General features: G+C 39.8%; 1 protein-coding gene across 7 annotated transcripts in view; it reads left to right on the top strand.

The window, feature by feature from the left end:
* prkcaa (protein kinase C, alpha, a) overlaps positions 1-26885 on the top strand; it is a 145686-nt gene that overhangs the window by 93718 nt on the left and 25083 nt on the right. For 3 of the 7 annotated variants that reach the window (XM_085354987.1, XM_085354993.1, XM_085354986.1), the window contains 9 exons: positions 6047-6203; positions 6800-6934; positions 7258-7351; positions 10086-10139; positions 12640-12783; positions 12872-13045; positions 14856-14947; positions 15206-15268; positions 15435-15573. In XM_085354987.1, coding sequence (XP_085211113.1) covers positions 6047-6203; positions 6800-6934; positions 7258-7351; positions 10086-10139; positions 12640-12783; positions 12872-13045; positions 14856-14947; positions 15206-15268; positions 15435-15573 — 1052 coding nt within the window. The remainder of the gene's footprint in view (positions 1-6046; positions 6204-6799; positions 6935-7257; positions 7352-10085; positions 10140-12639; positions 12784-12871; positions 13046-14855; positions 14948-15205; positions 15269-15434; positions 15574-26885) is intronic. The other 4 variants (XM_085354988.1, XM_085354989.1, XM_085354990.1 and 1 more) reach the window with 2 other exon arrangements.

The raw sequence follows: 26885 nt of genomic DNA on the forward strand, positions 1-26885 counted from the left end.
GTTGGAGGATGTTCTGCAGAGGCCGACTGTCTCATAACCTGATAGTTATGAATGACATATGGGTAACCTGATTACTGATTACATCCCTGGAAACATTAAATTAATAATACAAATTGCATTCAAGCAGGTGTGTCCTTAGTTTTGGTCTTGTAGGGGTCAGTTAGTCAGTAGATTTAAGAAAAGAATGCCAGTAATGAGCAACAGTACATTAGACATTCTTAGTCTTTCAAATATAAAACCAGATATTTACTCTACAGAGACAGCACAAGCTTAACTCTGGGTAATTATTACATTTCAGTTTGGTTCCCATGTTGACTTACCCAATTCTTCAAACTAGCATCATTCACCACCCCCCTCAGCTTCCTTTTATCTTTGCTTTAACTTTCCCATTAGACTTTGTGTCTCCTTTCTTCGAATGTGCCTCTGCTAGTTGTTACATTATACCTGCTGTAGGAGTTTACATGTAGGTGCATTGTAGGTGTGTGTAGGTCAGATTGGCAGCGGAGGCTATAGATGTGGGTGGATCAGTGAAGCCAGATTTGACTTGTTGAACCTTGGAGGTGTAGTTACACTTTACAATAATCGAGAAAAAAAATTCACCCTCGATGTTGTTAACGTCTTCTAGCTGATGGAGCTGCAGTTGCTTTTGCACTTTTCTTTTCCTGTTGCTGCTTTTGTGGTTTTCTCAATCCTGATAATGCTTGCCAAAAATAGACAGCGTGAGGTTCAAATGAGATCCTGACAGTACTGCTAAAATTCATTGGCCCTTCAACCATAAAGGAAAATACAAATTATTTAAGCATGTATGTAGTTTCTGGGTTCATGGTCAAGTTGCCAAGGAGACATGAAGTGACCCAGTGTATGTGTATTAGTGATAGCTTATAGTAATAGTCACTCTGCAGTTTTGTGCACACTGATGGTTTCTAAAAGTTTTCCTGTCACATTTTGGATATTCGTTTGCCAATATATTCTGCACAGTGTTCCACCAGTTTTGTAGTACATCCCCTTTCTTACCTTTTCTTCTCAGTGATCAAACTCAATTAATTAGTAAAATGTCAAAATAAAAGTCCATTCTGGTTAAAGTGTTCATCCTCACCTGTTCATTCGAAATGATTAAACACAAGACTTTACTCTCTGAATCCAAAGAGGCCTTGCTGGAAGGCACAGTTAGGGTCGGATCAAAGCTCTGTCTGAGTTCTGGCGGAGGTTACGCCAGAACTGCCCAATGACAAGCTGCATCCACTCTGCAGCATTTTCTCCGAGTAATTTCCATTTCTTTGTACTGTCTGAGTCATTCTGCAGAAAACCCAACGAGTTCTTGCCAAGAGAAAATTTACTTTAAAATCCCGCTATTAAACTTTCCCAGTGAATCAGAGCTAAGATGGAGCAGCTGACAGCACTTGTGATGCTAGCCTTGCCAGCGGTTTTCCACTGCAGGGTGTTGGCCACTGGGCCAGCAGTGTTTCCTGCCTGAAGATTGTACAGTGAGCTCTTTGGCTGTACAGCTATGTCCTTGTAATGAAGATATGCACAATCTGAACAGTACGATGAATATATTATCGTTTGAAACAAACTTCACAGCTCTTTTAGCGCCCATTATGTTTTCAAGTTTTAATAAATGCATTGCATTCGCTGAGATAATATCCTCACTCATCAAAGTAGTAACAAGCACAGGCATTCAAATTTATGTGGCGTGCTTGTGCAAGATTACATTACATTTTTTTCAGGCCACTTTGTAAATACCAGGCTTTCAAGGTACAGAGTTAGACACACTTAAGGGACATTTGCTCAGGGAGGGTTTGCACACAGTGTTTACACTAGGAGGTGAAGAACAAACATGGCTGGCCTAATTTTTAGTCGGGTCATCCTGCTTCAGCCGAAGACAAGGCTCTGTGCGTCTCTGTAGATGGCTTCGCAAAGTAAATAAAGACTTGAAAGACTGTGGCTTACCACAGCATAATATTGGGTTGTTGTCATATCCATGCACACTCTCTTATAATACGCTCTTTATTTGTGAATCATAGCTTTGTACATCGTGGAGGTAGTGCTGTTCCAGCGGTTCTGGGGGATTAAAAAAAAAACACAGCAACCGAACAGATCAAAAATCAAATTTGGGCCAACACCGTTGTGCCAGATTAAAGCTAAGCTAAACTAGACTAAACTGTCATCACAAACAAATTTAAGTTATTTATTTCAATACTGTAATCAGAGCATTTACAGTAATCACTCAAAATCAGCAAGAAGAGGCAAGTAGAAGCAGCTGTTTACAGTTTGCAGCGGTCTCTCTTCACTTCCCTGCTGTTTCCTGTCTGTCTTTGAATCCTTGCGATAGGGAAAGAATCTAATTAGAGTCAAAAATTTTGTTTACAAGCATGGAAAGTCAGCAGGCTAAGAAACCAAACTCAGTGGCGACTTTTGTCTGTGTTTCTATTGATCTCACTTTTCCCTTTTCGCTAATATTACAGCATACACTAACAGTAATTGCATCCAGTGCATCCAGAGTAGGCACACGTCTTAATAGTGCATTATATGGATATTTTAAAAAATGGGCAGAACTGAAGCTATGGATAACGTAATGATGAATGTATATAACTAAAAAAAATAGTCCTTTTTTTATTGTTTGCATTGTAAGTTTAGTTGTTCTGGCTTCTTAACCTAAAGCTTCGTTTTTCTGAAACAAACAGTTGCTGACAAACAGTCATGAATGGAAATTTGGTTGAAGTTCTGGAGGAGGTTTTCCTGATTGCAGGGAAACCATTGCTTTAAATCATCTTGTGCCGCTTGCTTCTGTCCTATTAATGCATAAATGCACACACAGACTCTCTCCTTCCTTCGGTGTCTCTCCGGACCTCAGAAAACAGCTGAACTGTGCACACTCCCTCCACACCATTTGAACATATGGCTCTGCTTTTCATCACATCAGTTGTTGCTTGTTTGGTTTTTCTTATCTGGTTTTTGCGCTCTTGGTTTTGTTACGGTCTGTAGAACAGAAATGGACAGAAGTGGTTTTTGAAAGGAAACATGCATATTTGCACACGGATGCAGTTTTCAGCTCACTTGGACTTACACAACAACAACAAAAACTATCACAGCTATTTGGCCCAAGTAGGTCGAGTCTGTTTCATAAGTAGTCATCTAGCGTTTAGTGTGCAGCAAGTTTTCTAACAGTGCAACTGAGAAAATCAATAATGAAATCCAGCTGAGGCAGAGAAAACAGAAGGTGCACTCATCGTATGAGAAAAGAGACAACTAGAAGATGCAAAATCATGCTAAGATTATATAAAATGCAACATTTTACAGATGGAGGCCCATCCAGGGGTGTAAAACAACAAAGGTGTTTATATATTTGATATTTCATTTCAAATGTAGTTTCCCTTCAACTAACAGATTTCTACAACTCAGCAAAAAACTCACTCAGAATTTAAGACTACTCACATATCTGGTTTGTTTTGTGGCACACAGTTGTGCGTGTGTGAGCTCTGTGCCTGCAAAGCTCAATTAGACAGTCTAGAATGCCCCCTACTGGTCAGGACTGGAAGTACAGTTTTGCAATGGCTGTCGGGGACTCTTCAGGTACTTGTTCGTATAAGTAGTGTGTAAACCTATAATGTTGTGGACAAAGCAGAGCTAAAATTCAGACACACAGTTTGTCACATATATAAATATTAAATATCCCCCCCCCCCCCCCCCCCCCCCCCCCCCCCACACACACACACACACACACACACACACACACACACACACACACACACACAGTTGGTTGAAATCTGTGGTTAGCATAAAAACATCTATGCCTGATCAGAGGAGTAGCTAATACAATGATTTATATTTCAACCAAATTACCAAACTATTCAAGCTCGCAAGCATAAGACACCAAGAAGTGTCCCTTTTATATGCTTTACAGAATGTCTTTTGGTCCCAGGTCTTGGCATACATAAGGCCAGAATATGAAATATTCAAAACATGACCTTTACCGTCTAAGGATTGGAAAAAAGTCTGGTGTAGAAGTTCAGCTTGCCGCAGATATTAAATTCAACTTCACTTGAATATTAGATGTGCAATCAGTGCATAACCATTCACTGGACTACAATTGTAGGTTCGCACAGCACTTAAATCGGTCTTATAGAGTTACACTAGCACTTTTCTTCTATTCTGTTTTTGTCATTGTAAAAATAGCCCATGTGAATTCAGGTCTGAGACTACAACCATTTTTATAGCAGTTAGAGCTGCTGCTCTTTTAGGGCTAAAGTGCCCACCAGCTATTATGTCAGGAAGAAGAAGAGATGTATTCATTTCCATTGCATTTTCTTCTGTTCAAGAAATGAAAAGAAATTGAAATAGAGGTTTACCTACAGACTGCAATTCTACTGCAGAGTGCATCTATATTAGAATGCACTCAATAGCAAAGATGTTCTTTGAAGATACTTATTCAACACATCTTGACTGGATTTCTGAGGAAGCCGAAGGTTGCCGGTTTAGGATCGCTCAATATCTTCCCACACTTCAAGTTTCTCCTGGAAACGTCTGACGCTCTTGTGAAGTGTGCTCTATCTCCCAGCATGTTCTACAGCAGCTTGCTCATCACTCATCAAACTTCACACCCCATTATCATCACTCGACGCCCAGATCCTCCACCACAGGTGCTGAGAATACAATACACCATCATTGAAGTGTTATATGCTCTTTTCAAAGATCCTTTTGAGTCTGTTGTGATGTGCACAATGTGGTTTATTCTGTAAAAGTCCAGTGGAAAATTGTGCTGTGTTTTTACCTTCTTCTTGGAGCATCTCGACATTTGCAACAGCTGCTATACTAACCCAACAGTGTCAATCCCTTATTGATTTTATTCATTTATCCCTCCTAATCCTGCCAATCTGTATAACATTCAGAGTTAAAACACCGGGTTTAGCAGTTCTGTCTTGCATTCTTAACACACTGGCTTAGCGCCTTCTTTTCCAGGTCAAAGATCATTTAGCTTTGTCAGCCCACGGTTGCAGTGTGACTGACAGGGCCACATGGGGAGACAGCTCCGATCTCCAGGGTATGAGGTTTAACAAAGCAGGCAGGCATCCATCCCTATCTCTGCGGGGACGCTAGATACATTGTGTGTCGATAAACATACTCTGTGTACATCTGATTGTGTGCAGGGAGGTGTATATTTATGTGAGCATGTGAGTCTGTGTGTGCACTGTACTGCAGCCCAGATCTGGCAGTGCTCCAATGCTCAAAGCTAATGGAGTACTAATGTCTCTGGTGTGCCCTTGTTTACCGAATAGCTAAATACAGAAGGGAGAGAAGAGAACCTTCGCCCACTTAAGCATGACACAGTTCGCAAATTAGAATCACCGTTCTCATAACACTTCCTGCATTTGCTCCCATTATGGCTCGGATCCATAAATAATCCTCACAGGCTGCGCCTCGCTGGTTGATCTTGACCTGCAGGTGTTCACCTGTTGATTAAATGAGAGCAACTGTTCCTTATGCTCAGGGCTGTTTGTACTGTTGTTATCAAGTTACATATGAAAGGAAATATTAATGAATATTGGATGGATACTAGGTTGCACTTATGCTAACCTTATATAGGTTTTATTTAGATATTTTATTTGGTCTTTAAAAAAAGTGATACGCCAGTACTGTGCAGTGTTAGCACTGTTAGCCTCACATGATAAAGGTCCTGGGTTCAAATCCATCAACCAGCTGGGACCTTTCTGTACTTGCATGGGGTTAGGTTAATCGGTGATTCTAAACTGGCTGTAGGCATGACTGGCTGTCTGTGTCTTTGTGTTAACCCCACACTAGAGGGCTGTATTCCACCTAATGCCCTGTGAAAGCTGGGACAGGCTCCTGTCCCCCTGCAACCCTGAATAAGTGGAATAAGTGGTAAATGGCCTGTATTTGTATAGCGCTTTACTAGTCCCTAAGGACCCCAAAGCGCTTTACACATTCAGTCATCCACCCATTCACACATACATTCACACACTGACACATAAGACGGATGGATGGACAAATGTGTCAATCTTTTGTTTGTATCCTTCATCGTTTTCAGTGACTGAAGCCAGAAACCTCATTCCCATGGACCCCAATGGGCTGTCTGATCCATATGTGAAGCTCAAGATCGTACCAGATCCCAAAAATGAGACCAAGCAGAAGACCAAAACGATCCGCTCCAGCCTCAACCCCAAATGGAACGAGACGTTCACTTTGTGAGTACACGGGTCCATCTTCAGCCTCTGGCCCACTCTAGGCTGTAGTATGGCACAGATTATAAATTAACAGAGGATAAGGGGGAAAAAAAGCTAAATGTATTTAATGTTTAAAGTACTATTAGTATAAGTAGTAGTAGTATTAAGAACGACCAGAACCTCTCGCCATAAGAACAGTTTCTTCCCCTCTGCTGTTGGACACATGAACAATAACCATATGACTGTTCCCACCACTAACACATGACCCTACGCTGTGTTCACTGCATCATTCCATGTTTGGCACTGATCACCACCTGCACTCATGTATATATCTTTCTACGTAGCACTCTTAATTCTTATTCTCATGTATATATCTCATGTATAGCTCATGCACATATCTTTCTACGTAGCACTTTTAATTCTTATCCCTACTTTTATTTTTTCATGTCTATTTAAGTGCTATTTATGACACTATGTTTGCACTGAAGCACCGCAGCAATTTCCTAATGTTGTAAACCTGCTCAACATTTGGCAATAAACCCCTTTCTGATTCTGATTCTGATTCTGACTCTGTAAGCAAATGTGTTATTTTTTATTAACCATAATGTGCTGTACAGCAAGCTGAGGAATACAGATAAAGACCGCAGACTATCAGTAGAAATGTGGGACTGGGATCGGACCACGAGGAATGACTTCATGGGAGCCCTTTCCTTTGGCGTGTCAGAGCTCATGAAGGCTCCAGTCTGTGGATGGTAATGCTGACTTGTTGAATGCCCAGTTACTGTTGATCTGTATTTATAGTTTAGAATGACAGAGTATTGATTGATGTAACGAATGAAATAACTTTTATGTTACTCTTTGTATTTACACTGTTATTTTAAGTAAAAAAAACAACTGTAGAGTCAGAAATATCAGTAGTTTAAGCTCTCATCAGTTGTTCCTTGGTACCCAGTAAATGCTTTATATCATCCAGGTTTTAACAAACACAACATCTTCTGATGTAAACAGAATGCTTGGATAAGCTTGTCTTTGTTTCTTCCCCTCACTTCCTGTCATGTCATGTCTCTCCTCTCAGGTATAAGTTATTGTGCCAGGAGGAGGGGGAGTACTACAATGTTCCCATCTCAGAGGAGGATGATGGTAATGAGGAACTGAGGCAGAAATTTGAGGTGAGGATTGTATTAACATAATCAAAGCTGCGCGATCTTTTCTTTTGCAGTATCTTCAAACTGCATGGCACAAAGACAGAAGCATTTATTACACGCTTCAGACTGAGGTGGATCGATCTGATCCTGCCACCCTGTCCAGCAGAATTATCGAACTGTCACATGCTCTCCTGGACTGCAGATAACCGTGTGACAGCTGCAGCTTTCACAGAGCTCCTCGGCGTGCCCTCTTTGAATTCTGAGGCTTCACTTCTACTTTACATTTTTTGCGTGTTTGTGGATAATTGTTGTTATTACATTCCAGCCAGAACCAAACAGAAAGGGGGATCAGCTTTAGTGACTGTGCTCAATAGCATGTTAAAAGGATGAGGAGAATAATCAGCTCCTCCTACTTTGCAGTAATGTTTAAGCACACATTGTGTTAAAAAAAGATGTTATTTGATACAATTTCATGTTCTTCTTGTTCGAACCTGTGTGCGTCTGGCCTTCTTGGAGTGAATTATTTCACCTGGTATTCTGTGTCACAGTGTGCAATGAAAGCCCAGGTCTCTAGAAGATGTGTTTAAGGTTACTTTCCACGACCTTTCTGCGACACATGGTTGAGAATAAAGGGGGTGGATAGAATGAGAAAGAATAGAAAGTTGGGCTGGGAAAGGTCACGGCTGGGACTGACAGCCAATTTTTAGCTGACCGAAAAAAGCAAACAAACCTCATGCTCGTTAATCTGGATTCAATATGAAGCTCGATCATTGTCTGGAGTTTTATATATGTGTGCATATTTTTAAGTATATGGAAACACTTAGAAACACGTTTTCCATATTAAAGTAAGCTTTGCCATAAAAATCATTTCCTGTTCAACTTTTTGCAGCTTTACAAAATGCGTTCATTACATTAAAGGAGAAGCTGCCCTGTGTAACGACACAGTAACAGAAATACATTCTGAAATATATCCAGGCAATGAGAAAAAAGGTGATGATGATAAAAAAAAAGAGAGAAAAGAGGTGAAGAAAACAAATTTGGCCTGAAGTCAGAGGGTGACAGTGCAGTTGTGTTGCGTTTGTCTCGATAACAGGAACAAAGACCAGTAGCGAGCATGTTCCTCACAGTGCGTGACACGAAAATGTGGTGATTTTTCTCTCACACACAGAAGCTACAGTAGTGTACTGTGCAAATGTGCAGTGCATAAACGGAACAGGTATTTTCAACATTGTTCTAGTTTTTCACATCGTTTAAATTGCCTTTAAGAGAAGCCCAGTGCAGTCATCATATCTCTCTCATGGAGCTCCGAAGTAATTGTCTGGCATCTGTAGATGTAATGTTTCATCCACTTGACTTTAATGAATGTTTTTTTTTTAGTTTTTTTATGGCCTGAGAACTCCTCTCCCTTCTCTCCCCTCTTCATAAACCCCTCTGTGGTTCTCTCCCTTTTTTCCCTTAGCTTCCTGCTCCCTCCTGTGTGCTTGGTGAGACTTACACTGTACAAATGCTTCTTCACCCTATGTCACAGTGTCATATTTAATGCAAGAGTTTCTCTCTTCCTTTCTCCACGTCTTGCCCCTGCTCTCAGGACTGCCAAATTAATTTTAATCTAAAGGTAGCCCTCTCCGCTCCTCGACCCTTCTCTCCTCTCCTTCTCCTCTTTTGTCTCGTCTTGCTGTGGTGACATGTTCCTCCACTTCTCCTCGTCTCTGATCATTTGTATGTGGTGCCGCGCTACTACAAATTGATCCAGTTTACTAACAATTTGTACATTTTGGCGTGGATAAAAAAAAAAATTCAAATCAAAAAATGATAATTTTATAAATGAATGAAATAAGCCCGATGGATATTTAGTAACTCCCCATTTTTGTGAAAGTACAGCTCTTCCTCGTTTTCACGGCTCGCATTTTCTCAGAGTTTGACAAAGGATTGTTAGTAAATCCTGATTTACTGCTTACAGTTCATAGCTTTACATGTGTCTGCATGTGCGTCTTTGTGTTGTGCGCCCGTCTTGTCTGTGTACGCTTCATGTTGTGTGCTTATGTCGATGTCAACTGAAGTATAACCCGTAGCTAGTTTCTTTTCTCATCTCACAGCTGAACATTTGTCTGTAAGCGTCTGCTTCTTGAACCTGCAAACATCTCAGTGTAAACCTAGATAAACTTCAGTCTAAGGCATAACTACATGGATGGAAATATTGCATATTTGATATACTGTATGAATAGAGAAATAAACCAGATGCAAACACTAGATGTCAGCATTGACCTGAGTACATGGCGGGTAATTGTTCCTGCTCTTTTATGTGTGTCTGTGTGTGTGTATAAGCACTTATCCCTCTCACCTTAACGTTTTTTTAGTCTCCATGGTTAAATCAAAAGTTGTTTTTAAAACATAATTCATGAAGTCACCTCTGGGGGTGACTGCTTTATCAGAAATATAATAGAGATCAGGTAATTATTTTGACTGTTCTCGCTGGTTTCTTTCTGTGAAGCTGCAATTTTGAACTTGTACATGTCTGTAAACTCTAACTGGAGCCCCGTGGACTAAGTTTGCTGATCGAAAGGCTCGACCACACGATTTAGTGTCATATTATGAATGCTGTATCTTCATTCATATTCTCTGTGTTTGTCTGCGTGTACGAGCCTCACTATTGGCCCTCAACTACCTGTTCATACAAGTCAGCTGTTGTGGTGTGCGCCTGTACACAAGTGTACTAAGTGAGTTAGACCTTTTGGCTCCCTTTTCCCTGTGGTTTCAGGACCAAGCAGTTGTGGAAGACTCTGATCTGGTGCGTCTAAAAGGAAGGAAGGAAGTAAGGCTGCTGCTTGCTTGGCCCGGCCAGGCTTGTTTCTGTGGCTAAAGCTTACAGGTGTGCTGTGATCTGGTGCGGTCTGCTCAGCTTTCTTACTGCTCTCCTAGTTTAAGAGCAGGCAACGGTAGCTTTCATTAACCAAACTGCAGCTGCTCAGCACTGCTAGAAAGTATTTTAATATTCAGTGTATTTTACTTGAATGTTATAGAGATAAATGGGTGAATTTATCAGGTATCTATGGTGTGGGATAACACTAAGTTCTTCCTGTTTTCCTGTTTTTTAAGAGGAACAATATTGTAATGGCCTGGAAACTTTTCAGCCCCACACAAGTTGGTCTTCCTGTTTCATGTATATAGTATATTCTTATGCTTCACTGGGAAAAATAAAAGAAGATTTATCTCCTGTAGCAGAAGAAAACAAACTTCTTTGTGCAGCATGAAGATTTAGGTAATAACTAGGATGTTGGGGAGAGCATGATTTTTGCCTTGGCTAAGAGTGAATATGAAGCCGGTGTGAGGTGTGTTTTGTGTAGATCTGCTTAGAGAAAGATATGAAGCGGGACGCTTCGTCAGATTGTTTTTAGTGTTCAGACTGCCACAGTAGTGTATTTTTCAGCATAGTGCACTGTAGTGTCTTGAAGCATTTGCACTGCTGAAAGATTGAGCATGACTTGGCATGAAGAGGTGCAAAGACGAGAATGTTTTTGTATTTTTACAGGTCAGAATTAGAAATATATTTTACACTGGACATGCATGTGAATGTTGAAGCCACGTGGTGGCATCCTTTCCTTCGGTGCAACAGCAGCCACGTAGAAATCGAGCGTTTTAAGGTCTGATTTCAATGTAGAGATTTTAAATGCTGTTTTTTTAGGTTTTACTTTGATCACTGATCTTAATGATTTAATACTTAAAATAAAATTTCTATGCCTAGCTTTGTGGATGCTATGTCTGGTTAAAATATGTTACAGTACTGTGTGAAAAGCTCAAGTCAATCTTCATTTCTATATATTTTGCAAGAAACATGGGAAATAGATGCAGGGATTTATTGAAACATGGATAATACATGAATATAAAAAGCAACACAGAGTCAGTTTTTGCTATGACTGCCTTTATGCTTCAACACAGCCTGAACACTCTTGTGCAAACTTTGTTTATGTAATTTCTATAAGTCGTCTTCAGGAATAGTTCTCCAGGCTTCTCGACGGACATTCAAAGCCCTTCTTTGGATGTTGGATGTTCTTTTGTTTTGCTATCTGTCAAGATGATCCCACACTGCTGCAGTAGTGCTGAGGTCTGGGCTCTGGGGAGACTAATCCATAACTAATAGTATACCATTATTGTATGCATTTCTATCCAGGTTTGTCTTTTACTGCTTTGGCAGTGTGTTTAGGATCATTGCTTTATTAAAAAATGAAGCTGTTGCCAGATGGTGAGTCAAACTCTAACAGTACTTTCTGCATTCGTAATTCCATCAGTTTTAACAAGACCGTCCTCCAACCATCTTCCTATTTCCCAACCTTAAGATTGACTTCTCTTCCAAAGAACTTTAAAAACTTTGAAAGACCCTCAGAAAGCCTGAAGAACTATTGCCCAAGACCATAAAAAATCACAAGAAAATTAAGGCTCCTCTGAAGCAAAAGGAAAAAGAACATGAGGGATAACTTGAGACTTTTACACACTACTGTAAATGAAACAATAGAAAATGATCATTGTTGATAACAGCAGTGTCATGCATTAGCTTTGCTATTGAATTTAATCAATGATGTTTATGATTAACTGATTCTCACAGCAAAAGCAGATGTGACAAACAATGCTTGCATGATTTTTTTGGGTTTTTTTGTTTTTTTTCCAAATCCAACATTTCAGCTTTCTCGCTTTATGCTGACAACAACCACCAGCACTGTTTTACTTTGTTTAAATGATAGCAATTTGTTAATATAGCTAGAGTAATTTATTGGACAGTAATTGGACAAGAAGACAACTGCAAATCTCAATCGGGTTTATCGAGTCATTTTGTATTATAGGAGCTCCAAAAAGGCACATCAGTTTTGCTTGATTTCATTAATCTTGAATTGTGCCTGTCAGTCAGTGTATTCTGGCAGATAGTGAGCTAATGGCAAGTATAAGTTATACAGCAGGTAAACAGAAAAATCAATTAAGGATATTTTGTGTTATTTTAGTAAATGAATTGACACATATTGAATATTCATCTGTATGAAAATGGTTTTAGTGGTTGTAGACATAAATTTAAAAAATTGGCAAAAACGTGTGAATATGTTGTCTTCTCTGTGAGAAAAATCCACGATAAAGAAGCTTGAATATGTTCTGCCATTTTTTTATTTGCTTAAAAACAAGTTTTATGCATTTTATCAAGGTTAACATTTTAGGTATCCACGATCATTGTCTTTTCTGAATTGCACATTGCAGCCGCTTTAGGTTATATGCTTTTCTTATAACCATTTAACCTTCAGACACTTTATTTTTTTCTACTCCGAGTGTAGAAAGCCAAACTTGGTCCCACTAAGAAGGTGATCACTGAGACTGATGACAGCCACTCCAGCCAGCTCCCATCAAACAGCCTGAACCAGGTCAAACTCATCGACTTCAATTTCCTAGCTGTGTTGGGGAAGGGAAGCTTTGGCAAGGTGCGCGATATCCAAAGTTGGAAGAACAAAGTGCATTGTACTCTACATGGAAATGATTTTTACTTGGCCACCTTCTGTCTCTGCAAAGGTGATGCTAGCAGAGATGAAGACCACTGAGGAGCTGTATGCTATAAAGATTCTGAAGAAGGATGTGGTAATCCAGGATGATGATGTTGAATGTACCATGGTGGAGAAGAGAGTCCTGGCCCAGCAGGACAAACCGCCCTTCCTCACATACCTCCACTCGTGCTTCCAGACAGTGGTAGGTAAAAGGCTTCTGGATGTACCAGGATAACTCACTCGAGGTCAAGTCAGGTCAAATTAATTCAGCAAGCGGCTTTTAGCTAAACAGCTTAGTCATAAAGTGCTGGAGAAGGCAGCAAAGGACGTTTATGACAAGTCCAATTAAAAAAAAAAAGTGAAAGGGGAACAAAGTAACCCCAATTAAAGGGTGAGCTCTCTCTCTGTTTAAATAAGCAAAAGGCTTTGTTACAAAGGGTACCAAAGTTATCTTTGATACCCTTAATATCTCTTTTTTGTACTCAGTAAATGTAATGATCTAAAGAAATTGTAAAATGTTTTCAGTAAGTAGTGTTGTGAACTTGCATAAACTCTGCAAATCTATTATAGTCCATATGCAAAAGAAGTCGATGGCTTCCTTAATCTGAATGTCTCTTTGTTAAATCTGTAAATTGCAAATGAACGTCTACCAGCATCCAGACTCTGAGAGAGGCCGGGCTAAACTATAGCAGCTGATTAGAGCTGAACTGGCAGGCAAGGCAGAGGAAATAGGAAGAGACACAGCTTGGCATCACTCATAGCATATTCATGAATACACATACTCGCACACCCATTCGCGTACAGAGAATAACAAAAACACACTTACTCCTACACTTTTGTGACCTCTTTGTCTAGTTTCACATTTGCTGTGCAGACCTTTTCCTGCGATGCCCGTACTCGAACATTTTCTTTATGTGAATGTTTTAAATTTGGGAAATAGTCCAAATGTTTTAAATATGTCCATTTTCTTGAAACTGATCAGTGTTTGAGTTGTTTTTTAAACAGAAAATCTTTACACTTAGATAATGTTTCATTTGATTTGACTGTTTCCCTAAAATACATTCAGGTTAATAAAAATAAAAATAGTGACACCAATCGTGAAATGGCCCGATTGAGTTTTCTGTGATCCTCAAGATATTTCTGTTAAAGAAAATCATACCTGCATCACAAAAAAGGACTACTTCTTATTCTAATTGTTATTGCTATTACGTTATTTATTTTACACATTAAATAACCAGAGATAAAATAAATGATAAAAACAGATTTACTTCATTTTTTGCCCAGTTTCATAAATCTGCACAGCAGCTGTCTTTTTAAAACATAATTAGCTTAAATGCATGAGTTCCACACAGTGTTCTGCTAAGACAACACGCTCTCAACATCGGATCCACTGAAGTCAAACCCTTTACTGAGTGAAAACAAGGAGGCTTTTTATATCAGAGGCGCAGAGAGGTCGAGAAGCTATAATGTGCATTTTGCTGAAGGCGCTGTCATTGCAGTACAGTGAGGGTCACAGCACACACAGTCCAGGGTAAAGCCCGCTTTGCCAAGAGTGGTGACATTTGGTGTCAGACCTGGTGGAAGGTTCAGCTGCGCTGTCTCCATGGGTCTGTTGTTATTGTTTTGTTCGTAAGAGACCATCAAACACATGTGGACTGGAGTCAGGCCAAACTTGTCACGGGCAGTAAGGGACCAGCAGTAGAACACAAAGAGAATATTTCCTGACAGATGTCTGTGTTGAGTGTTTTCATTTTCCATGAAGCGCTTTGCTGTGGGCTATTTGGGTCACCTTGTCATGGAAAGAGTAGCAGGAAAGATGGAACAACTTAGACAGCGGGGGTAGGCAAGACGTCAAGACTGTATTTCTCTGATTTGAGGTTTTACCACGAATAGAAATGTAAACATATTTTGAAATTCGACAGTTTTTTACGTAGAACCTATTATTATTTTTTCTTGATTTCTCACACACTCATAACTCTTCTTTCACCTTTTTCCTCTCTGCATGACCACAGGACCGCCTGTACTTTGTCATGGAGTATGTGAATGGTGGAGACCTTATGTACCATATCCAGCAAGTGGGCAAGTTCAAGGAACCTCAGGCAGTGTAAGACATATCAGTTTATCTGTGTGTTTCTATGATTCGGCTGTAAAATGAATCTGTGGTTACAGTCAAAATTATATTTGAGAATTTACATTAAGCCTTTAGGTTTTATCCCCTTTTGTATTATGATCACATTAGTGTCTAATAACAGTAAAGCATAAGCTGCAACAATAATACAGACATGCTGTATTGGAACTGTTTGTTCTGAGGTTAAAGGCTCGGTTTTAAGCAGTTGTAAATATGTGAATGTTGTCATTGCAGGTTCTATGCAGCAGAGATCGCTGTTGGTCTCTTCTTCCTGCACTGTAAAGGAATCATTTACAGGTGAGTATTAAAAGGTTTACACGGTATACATACCTAGGTTGCTTTTAAGCTAGGAACATCCTTTGTGATGTAGTAAATGTCTTTTATAACCCTATCATAAAAGACAACCACTAATGGAAGAGTCAGCATCTGAAGGTATGTTTTGAATTCCCGCCTGCTTCCTCAGGGATCTGAAGTTGGACAACGTGATGCTGGACTCTGAGGGACACATTAAGATTGCTGACTTTGGCATGTGTAAAGAGAACATGACAGAAGGAGTCAGCACGAGGACCTTCTGTGGCACTCCAGACTACATAGCTCCAGAAGTGAGTACAGCCGCAGATGTAAAGCGTATACTTGTGTGCGCGTGTGCTTTTTCTGTTGCATGAATTCATTTCTGTCACTGTCTGGTCTGAGCCTGTGTCACCCTTGTGCTCCAGATTAAGGTCACTGCCTCAGGACAAGATAGGCCCGCACACAAACGCACACAAACGCATATACACGAGCTCTCTCTGATGACGTAAGTGTCCCAGTCAGACCGACACCCAGCGTGTCCGCTGGCGAGTCCAAACTGAACCCGAAACATACAGGCAGGGGGTTTTCTTGTGAGCAAGCATTTCTTGGATTTCTTTTAATTGAAAGCCACATTTATTTAACGTGACAGTTTGACCTTACCATTTGTCATCACAGTTGTGGTCGTCATACCAGGATACCTCAATATTTTAATTCTCTTTGATTTGTAAGGCGCATTGGTTACATTTATATTTACAAATTTCACATTTAATGTCTTCTTCTAAGATTGGGTGATATGTTAAATCACCTACAGATAACTTCTGATTACTGATAAAACACATGTGTGTGTGTGTGCGTGTGTGTGTGTGTGTGTGTGTGTGTGTGTGTGTGTGTGTGTGTGTGTGTGTGTGTGTGTGTGTGTGTGTGTGTGCACTGCTCCTTTGTGTACTCCTTAGTCTAGATATAAACCTGCTTATATTTGTCTCAAACTGAATAAAACTGGAAGCTGAAATAAACAAATTGTTTGGGATAAAATATGCTATGAAATGAACAGTAAGCAAAGCCTGTAAGGTGTGAGTGTTTCCATGAAAAACTAGAAGCCCGTTTCTTGAATACCTTGTTACCTTAAAAAATAGTCAGACACAGGAATGAAAACTTCCACACTGGTACCTCAAGAACACAGAATTGGGAAGAAATGGCATTGTCTAAATACACAAAAAGGAAAAAGACACTATGTGGCAGCAGGTTCTGTGGTTAACAAGTCAAACTCTCAATAAAACATACCAGTAGACTCTATGAGCCCATATATGCATCCAGTTACCCAGCAGCGCACTCACACACACTGCTAATGTTGTTAGATTTTAAGTGTTTCCTTTTCTGTTGTTTCTGACAGCTCTTTGACTTTGCAGCTCATCAGCTGTTTAGCAGTTAGACTGGATCCTACCTTAGGATTGGTTGTTGGGCCTACTTGCTGCTTCTTTTCAGGTCTTAATTATTGGCTCCAACCAAACTTAAAAAGGAAATGACTTCTCCTTCTTGGAAAACTATACAGGCTGGTTTCTGTACAAGATGGCTCAGACACGCTACTGGGAAAGTTTTTGGTTTTCATTTACTTTGGTTTGATAGCATTGAAGTTCAAGCTACATTCAGTCTTTACCCACTGAAAGCCTGCTAGTAATCTTTGAAGTTCTTTTATGAACTTAGCAGTTTCTGTTATATTTCAGGCCCACTTATAGAACAAAATGACTGGGTGTGCATCAGAAGTTAGTGAGGGTGGTCTCTGCCTGTGCAGTTATCCTTGAAAGCATTCTAAGAATGGTCAAACCACATGTTTACTTATTTTAGATCATCTTTAAGGGTACTGGGGAGGTCGACAAATGTTTATGGGGGAAAGAGTTAAGCCAGGTGTGGTGAATAGGCTAACACCTATTTTCCTTTTGCTCACTTTGGGATGACTCAAATTTTGATTCATAAATGAAATTAGAAGAAATTGTTAATGTGCTTCTCCCTCTTTTATGGGTAGGGTTAGAACGAGACATGCATAACAGGTTGAGGCTCATCCATTGCTAAATCTGAAATATCCTTTAATGATTAAGGCTGTAAAATAGATGATTTTTTGAGTGAAATGTGCTGGAGAGGTTAGTTCTGTGTGAAACTGCCATGCAGTTGTGTATACAAAAAGATCCAGCTCTGGGGATGGTTGTAGCTGATTAGCTACATCTTTTGTTTTTTGGTTGGAAAGTATTTGTGCCCCCCAGATAGGTAGGAGCAGCATTTATGTCTTCCCTACATCTTTCCCTTGTAGCATGAAGGAACGTCCTGCTCATAACCAGCTGATTTTACTGTTATTTGTGTGTTTGATCCAATTTAGGATTATTAAGTTCTACTATTATCACTTAAAAGATGTGTTACTCATTTAAATACTATTTTATTCTTAAAACAGGTGAAACAAACAGAAAAAATGCAGCATATATCCAGTGTACATAATATATGCTGCAAAATTGAAAAAGTCTTATTATTAACAAAGATATAAAAAAAAAAGACAGCAAACGGGTGCATTAGTCATTCATTAATTAATGCTGAATTTAATCATTCTTAAATATGTATTTACATTTTTTTGTTAATAATTGCTGTTATTGTATTTTTTAACACATTGCATTCAAAGCAAATGCAAGTAAGCCCTTTTTAGCATAAAAAGAATAATTCCTCTGATTCATTTAATGCAACCAGTGCAAATTGTAGAAGTTCATACGCACTAAGTTTTTCCAATTCTCTGACCATTATCAGTTAGCTGGCTTCTATTTAATGATGGGCTGGATTATCGATTCTCTCTAAAAAGCCTCTCTGATAGACTGAGAGGTTAATTCCACCCACGATGCCAGGCTGAACACGCTGTGATCGCTCGAGTCAGACTGACACTAATGCACCAGCCAGGGATGACGCAGTATGGGGCCGGAGTAGCTACTGTTTCCATAGCACCGCATGCAGTACACATATTTTCAAACACTTTTTATTTTTTTGATTACACTCACATGACTATCACACAGTCATGTTGATGACAGTCACACATGATGTGTTCACAGGTTAAATAGGGCATCAACACATAGTTATGCATCTGTATGCATATATTGTTTTTATTAAGCTTAAGAAACCCAACCATTTGAGTCTTAATAGTCTTAACAGTTAAACATTTGCACTGTGTATCCACCCACTCCAAAGCACTGTAGCTAGCTGGAGAGTGACCTTAAAGAGACTTAGATTCACAGTGGTGACATTTACAAGGTAAAGTGAGACGAGGTGTTCCTTAAAGTGTTTCTGATAGAAGAATCCACTACAAATAAATACACTGGCCTTTTCTGTGTTCCTGCATTCCTACAGAATCTGCTTTTGCCGGACCTGAAGTAACACCCACGGGGCATTCTGTTCATTTGTTGTCCCCCAAAAGCTGTTCAAAGATTTGTCTAATGAGTTTTGTAGTGATTTGTGATGTCAGGCTTTTCAGCGGGTGTGGTGCGACTGATCTGTTTGGAACGAAGTCAAATTCAGTGAAGTCTTTTATTCTGAAAAGGGAAAAAAACAATATACACACAATAGAGAAGAGAAAGAGAGGGTGTTAAATGTGGACATGACACTGGTTGAGAAAACACCTGTTGGTCATTTCAGATGAAGGACACCGAGACAATTAGAGCGTTCATCAAGTTTTATCACATTTTATTACCATTTTACAGAAAATAATTGAGCTGACAGGGATGGCATTAATGGAAGCAGCTCTAACTGAAGAAGGAATGGACTGCAATGCAGCCTGGTGCATCTGGATTTAGGTGTGGAAACTCCTTGTTGTATTCGATGTTATCCCAGCTTGGCCACTGGTTGCCATTATACCGATATGTTAAATAGTGACGTAGGTGAGTAATGGAACAAAAAGTCAGGGCTCCGTTTCAGCGTCAGTGTTTTCTGAGAGGATGTGACTGAAGAATTTCTTTTGGTGCAGCCTTGACAAAGAAATAGCTGAAGGGGAAGGAAAAACAGAAAAAGCATAATATGGGATTTATAAAGTTCATTATATGTTTATTAATGATATGGAAGCCTCTCTTGTGTGACACATTTTATATTCTTGACAGAGGATTCCCAAAGGGGAGTCCCTCATAGTGGTTATGTCAGCTATCCATACAGCATTACATATTGTGATTGTATAACTTTGTTGCTGTGTTAGTGCAGTTTTGTATATGCTTGAGACAACTGTGAGATGAGAAGTGTTTTCACACTTTCTCACACACAGGAGCTCAAATACAACCCACCAGTCTGGAAGTTTATTTCTTTGTGGAAGTGGGTCCCTGGTTAACAGTACACAGGTGACAGGATGCCTTACTTTTACTGCTGTCCTGCAGCTTGCCCAGACACACACACACACACACACACACACACACACGCTCATATGTTCAGGAACACATTTATTGCTGGCTCTGTTTACTCTGACCTATATAGGCAGTCATCGGTCGCTCCCGTCTGGCAGGAATGCTCACACTGATGTGACTTTACACCTCAGTGACTTTGACACGGAGAAGAAGAGATAGCAAGGAAGAGAGGCGAAGGATCAGACAGACAAAACAAACTGTAACTTGACATAAAAGGAAAGAATCAAAAAAACATTGACTTCACAATGGGTCCATTTCAGGAGAGTATTTGAGGCTACGGAGTTGCCTGACACAGGCTGTTTTCCTGTGTGCTGTAGTCGTCTCCCAGTGCGGTGTGGCATCAGGAGGAAAAGGGTGTCTACTTTTCTGCTGACGCGTCTCTGGAGTGCAAAGCAGTTGGTGTCAGAATGTTTTATTATACATTGAATCATTAAAGAAGACCCAGTTTTCAGTCTCTGAGGTGATATTCTGTTGTAATGTGTCAGTATGTGACATTTCAACAAAGGCAGGGAGAATTTAATGTAAGATACATTATTCATTTACTATAAACCATACATATGAACAACACTTAGATTTTCCATATTTTCATGAGGTAAATACATTTATTTACAAAAAAAATCTTTGTCAGATCGTAACAGGCGCATATAGTTAAGTTCTGTGTATAAAAATAGCTGTAATTCAGTTAATGCAGTTCTTTGTTAAACCCCTTGAATCAAAGTTGGAAAAACTGCACATCACTTACAACTTGTTTGATTTAAAATCCAGTCTAGGGGGTTCACAGAGGAAAAGTTTGTTGTTTAGATATTTTTGTGGCTGTTCTTCAAAAAGTTGGAGGATTGAAATAGCAACCCTGACTCATGATAGAGGTGTCATCCGGCCACATGCTTTGGCATCTCTAATTCCAATTTAAACCCTCGGCCAATTACCGAACGCCCCAAACTAGTGTTTTTCAGAAAAAGAGCTATTAGTAGTTTCACACAATCATTTCATCCATGGTTGGAAAAGTGAGTGAGACGTGAGAAAAAAGTCAGGGGGGGAAGAAGAAGGTGAAAAAGAGAAACCGAGAAAGATGCAGCAGATGAGACAAACGCAGCGAGCATGAATATGTGAGGATGCTGCAGACAAGGTGGCAGCCTGAAAACGTCCAGACAGCAGTTTAGGTCTGTCGATTTTATATATTTAACTGCAATAAAAATGTTATAAGAATTCTATATTAGCTTTTAGGTTTAGCATTAGGAGTAAAACAGTTTCTCGTGCAGCTGTTTTCTACATTATACTCCATATACACTACATTACATTGCAATTTTTCAATAGGGTTGCTCTTAATTACATCATAATCTCACAATTTATTCATATCCTCCTGGCAACAGAGTTAAAGCAGGTGAAAGAAGCCAGACACTTTATTAGGTATACGTTGTTTTTGCTGTTTTGACTCCTTTTTTCCTTCAGAAACGCCTTTGTGAGACATTACTCTGACATTTTGGTTCATGGAGACGTGACAGCATCACACAGTTGCTGCAGATTTATTGGCTGCACATCCATGATGTGAATTTCTCATATCACCACATCTCAGAGGTGCTCTGTTGGAATGAGGGTTGGTGACTGTACAGTGTCAAACCAGTTTGAGATGATTTGAACTTTGTGACATTGTGCATCACTCTGCTGTAAGCAGCCATCAGCAAATGATTACACTGTGGTCTTAAAGAGATGGACATGGTCAACAACGATACTCAGGTAGGCTGTGGCGTTGAAACAATGCTAAATTATCGGGATCAGGATTTGTTATAGGGATACCAAAGAATTCACATATTCAAGGTTTTCATATAACTGCATTTTCTCACATGCCTCTACAGTCATGGCATTTCAATACTGAATTTAGCTCACAATTCACTGTGATCACGTGAAAGGTGCTGTTTATATTGCACCGTAGGATGCTCATGTAAACCCCAAGGCTGCTCATTAATATCCTCAGTGAATGAAACCATCCACAGCACAGGCACATACAGTACCAAGAAATGCTTTCAAAAACAGACCACTAAAGCAAGGTCTGATGTGCGCTGATCTGCTCCACAGCACACACATCCCTCAGAGGGATACAGCAGCAGCGGCACAGCAAATATTCATGTAGCACGCTGTAAGAGTGTTGGTCGTGAGGGTGGTACTGTGCATTGTACTGCACGTCTGTGCATGAAGAGCAAGGGTTATAGGGGCATAGGTTGGTACTTGTGTGCATTTGCACACAAGTACCAACTTGTGTGCAAACTTGTGTGTCTGTGGTGAGCAGAGTAGCCTTGAATAGCTAGCAGTCTGATCCAGAACTGTCATGTAGCATTAGGACTAATGGGAGAGCGATGTCTGCAGCAATGCCCGTGCACAAGCGCACATACACATGCAAAGTATACTCAGAAACACAGGCTCTTCAGGTCACGAGCAGAGGTGCATAAATGAATACACACATGCTGACAAATTATAAAATCTAAACACTTAACGTGTTTAAGCGTCTAAAAGAAAGAACAAAATATTTTTTCTCCTGCCCTCTTTCACTCATGATCAGTGAATCAGCTCTCCCAGCTGCAGGGCTTGGTACAACAAGCAAAATATAAAGCAGGAAGAGAGCACAGACTCTCCATCACTGGCTGCCTGGCAGAATGAGTGAAAACTTAATGCAGGTATCAGGTTTTTTTTTCCAAACACTAAGGTAGACGAGCATACAGATTTGGTGGAAATCTGAAGATCTAAACTTACCGCGGTGGTTTGGAGTCACGGTGGTTACCAAGGTCACGGTGCCTGAAACTGTGTTTGTCCGCCGGTGTTGTTGCAGACAGGCGATGGGTGGCAAGGGCAGAAAGTCACAGCAGCACCACATTAGTGCAGCTCTCTGCAGATGGCCTGAAACTGATCTGTACAGTCTGTTACTGAGTTTTTATTTTCCTTGTTTTCTCTTTCTGCTTGTCTTAATCTCGCCGAATCTCAACTTTCTCCCTGACTCCTCCTCCATCTCTTTCTCCAACTTCAACGTCGTAATGATTGCTAATAAAATAAATCATGTTTTATAGTATTTTAATCACATGAGACACAGCAACAATTTTCCCCTTTTTAGATTATGGGTATCTACATATTTGATTTCATAACTAATGAGCACAAAACATCCTGTATCTAATTGCACTCCACACTGTATATAAATGCCACTTGTTTTGCACATATTCAACTCTGTATATTTTATATATTTTATTATTATTATTATTATTATTATTATTTTATTTTTTTACTATTTAATTTGTAAAAATGTGTATACACACACACACGCACACACACACACACACACACACGTAGGAAAATATTTAGTATACACATCCAGAAATGCATACACTATTATATATTGTACATATATTTATTAGTTTCAGGTTGGCCATTCTTGTATTTTGCTCGTTTGTGTTGTTGTGTTTGCACATCTCTGTTGCTTGTGGGGCTCGCACACAAGAATTTCACTCGCATGTGCTGTGCCAGTGTGCCTGCACATGTGATGTGACAATAAAAAGTGATTTGATTTGATTTGATTTGATTTGATTTGATTTGTACGTATGCCATCTGGAGCTCTTTTTTTAATCGATCCCTCCCCTTTTTCTCGCTCCCTCTTTCTGTCTCTCTTCCTCTCTGTTTTCATTCCAATGATACAAGCCGACATGAGGCTGCAGATCTCCTTGCTACATTGACCTGATGTGTCTTCATTCTTTCCACGCTTAAACCGCTTATTGCACACAACAAGGGAGTCTGGGAGGTCAAATCTCAGTGACACAGTGGAACAAATGTGCCTCGTCACAATAGGTCCTTCGGTGATTTGTTGGCTGGCATTAACCTAATTTACTATTTTAGCTAAAACTGCTCCCTTTTAGTAAATGGGTAGAATTTTATAATTAAGATTTGATGAGAAAACAAAAATGAGTTTTGGGGGTTTTTTTGGTAAATGTTCATAGAGCTTCTGTTTACAAGGATAAGGAATGATTCCTTTTTCATGCATATTGAATGACTTCAGCAGTGGAAGTGCAAACCTTAAATGAAACAGAGTGAATTTGTTGGCAGTTGTTGGGTTAGAACGAAGGTCGGGATGTTTCCTGCAGGGAGAAGGATTTGAACAGACAGGCTCAGGGATTTTACCAAGAGGTTTCCTCTTACTGTGGAGTCTTTGACCCTTGAGCTCATTAAAACACTGAAGCATGATCAGGGAAATGGTCTTTTCCCTACTGCACCTTCCTGCCCTCTCACCATAGCACAAAAGAAAGCCAAGGATTAAAGCTTATCACTTTTCACCTTCTCATAGCACCGTGCTTCATGCCTCCTTAAACATGCACATATTCATCATTTAAACATTATTCAGTTTGACATTGATTTTTGGGAGCGAGCAAACATTTCGAAACTATTTGATTGGAGGCATCCGTTCATTTAAAAACACAGTGCAGTATTTTTGTTTTTTTGCCATATTTGAGTGGTTATCAGCAAGTGTAGACGACATAGAACAAGATGGTGAAATGGTAATATGGTGAAATTAGTCAACCCACCTACTTTGGGAATTAGCACCTTAGCAGTGACAAAGAAAGAGTGAGAAATGGCTCAGAAAGGTCAACAGTATGCATATTTTCTCAGATTCATCGAACACTTGAAATGGAAGAGGAGAGAAAACAAGAGGCCAAGTAGTATGTAGGCGGCATTGAGCCCTTATATAAAAACAACTGTGTTACATTAGCTAGTCATAATTATCACCATGGTTGGTGATGACCTTCTTAGGTATAGCGAGAATCTGTTAAACAGCTGAAAGTGCAACGTTGACAAAAGAAAAACAAGATGTTAATGAAAGTAAAGAAAGTAGAGCTGCAACAGTAAATATATAACAACATAAACTTCATCCTTCCTGGCTACCTTAAGTCGTTGTCTCTCCTCCTCTCACCTTTTGTAGAAACTGAGTCAGGACAGCACCGCTGACCGTGTTGTACTTCAGTCTGGATAGAGTTGTTTCTCAACCCATATTCACCACTGGTCCATCATTTCATGTTATTTCTGACCTAATCAATGGCATTGATCTCTGATGTATGCTGTGAGGGAGTCCTGCTGACTTTCCAGAACACTGCAATGCCATTAAATATACATTACTGCATAAAAATCCTATGTTCACTAAAGTGTTCCTGAGAGAATTTTAATCAAATAAGTTATGGATAGATTTAAAAAACGAAAGGATACATAATTGCGAATCCCACATATTCACTTACTCGATCAATGACAGTTCATTTAATCTGCTTCACACTTTGGACACAAGAAAGGACAAGTGACTCCATACAGCTCCTGGAAATAATAGGAAAGGACCTTATTTGCACGTTGTCCAGCCCACTGATTAAGAGTTACTACAGTACCACACAGTACCCCAGTAGGTGAGCTCCATTTTCTCCTTAATCATATGTTGTTAAGTGTTTATATTTACCCATATTCATCTTCTTCTAATCAAATAGTTTTGGTGCCTAATCAAAATTAAGCAGTTTGTGATTAAAAAAAAGTTAGATACCTGAACTCGCCTGTCATTCCAGGTGTCAATCCAAACATCGTTGTTGGCAAAAAAGGCTTTCCTGCCAGCAGAAAACAAAAGACAAAAGACAGAATTAAGTGTAATTAAAGGCACTTTATTTACTACTGACACCTCAATCATCTGCTCCACATACGCAGTACGTCTTGAAGTTCCTCTAGTTACTCATAGGTGTGCAGCTCATATCTGTTTATTCAAAACAGCAATCATCTCCCTGAGCTGAGTAAAGCTATTTGCTTCAGCTGGCAGCTTATCTTGAGTATATGTGATAGCAGTCAACCTCTGTCCCAGGATGTTAGCTTCAGACAGCAGCAGCTACACAACATGAGTAAAATAACCCTCATCTTCACGGTCTGCAGAGTTGTGAAAACTGGGGGATTTGCAAAACGTGTTTATAGAATTACACGACCGTGTGAAAGCTTTTGCAAGGTTTCCATGTTGTTTGCGCTACGCTCAAGATCCATTTTGGATATATCCAGAGTCAAGTATTGACGTACTAATTTAAGAGGTGTTCATGTGTAAGGACTATGAAAAAATAATGACATGGCTGCTTTGTAAACACAGTACTTTATCTTTTAACAAACACTGGAAATACTCGAAAAACTGAATGTGACAGCACAGCTCACGATATTATCTTTGTGCTGTATTAATGGGGTTTTTCCTTTTTATAAAATCCAGAGCTGTAGCAACATTCACATTCATTCATATGCATGCAAGTCTATACACATGCTTGACTTTTGTGTGAGGGGAAACATGTGGAAACACTATTTGTCCAGTTGATTGTATTCAACCCTCAGGACAGCAAAATCCCATTGCAGTTCAGAGCTGGAGGGGTGTTTGTCCACCTGCGTGTGCTTGTGTAGGTATGTGGACTCCTGTGGGAAAGGCAAGGGTCATTAAAGTGATGCAGTGAAGGTTGCGATGCAAGGTTGATCTGCCTCCACCCACCTAGACAAAATGCGTCCACTATATTTGTGTGTTGCTGTACATACAGTACATACATTCTCTATTTTTTGTGTTAGTTTTCCTTTTCTCAGGTACAATATGGTGTCCAGTCTTTTTTTATGTGTTGTGGCACAAAGCTGGAGGAGTGTCCCAGGGCGGCATGTGTGAAGCAGAGGTCAGAAGTTATTCAGGAAAGCACGCAAAGCAGTACGCCAGCACTCATGTTGCACACCGAAGCTTATTTATTTACAAAGATCACCAAATCGTCCTGTTTTTCATGTTTCTCGTTTATCTGTATGTACCGGTACATGAATGTGTAATCTCAATATGCCTGCGTGTTAATGTTTCATCAAACCATTGCAACGATTTGATGTGTCACTGAGTGTAAAGCTTAACTACAGTGTGTGTGTCTTCTGGGTGGCGTTACTGTGGCCAGAACAGGCGAAAGCATTAACCTTTAACCATGACAGTGTAACCCAGAGGATCTCTCTGTCATTCAAGGAAATGTCACAGTCAAAAGAAGCCTCCTAAGAGCTCCCCTTGGAGACGTATACACTCTTAGTGTTTTATGCCACAGCCTGAGCTGTAGTCTATCTTCACAAAACAAATATTTAAGTAAAATATAAATGTTGAGTGTTTTTAATATGCAAAAGTGTTTGGAAAAGTATAAAACCGTTTTCAGCTTCATGCGCTGCTA

Source organism: Diplotaxodon limnothrissa, linkage group LG6 (genome assembly GCF_057381915.1).
Source record: "Diplotaxodon limnothrissa isolate DT_005_m linkage group LG6, D_limnothrissa_male_GT1.1, whole genome shotgun sequence".
Classification (NCBI taxonomy): Eukaryota; Metazoa; Chordata; class Actinopteri; order Cichliformes; family Cichlidae; genus Diplotaxodon; species Diplotaxodon limnothrissa.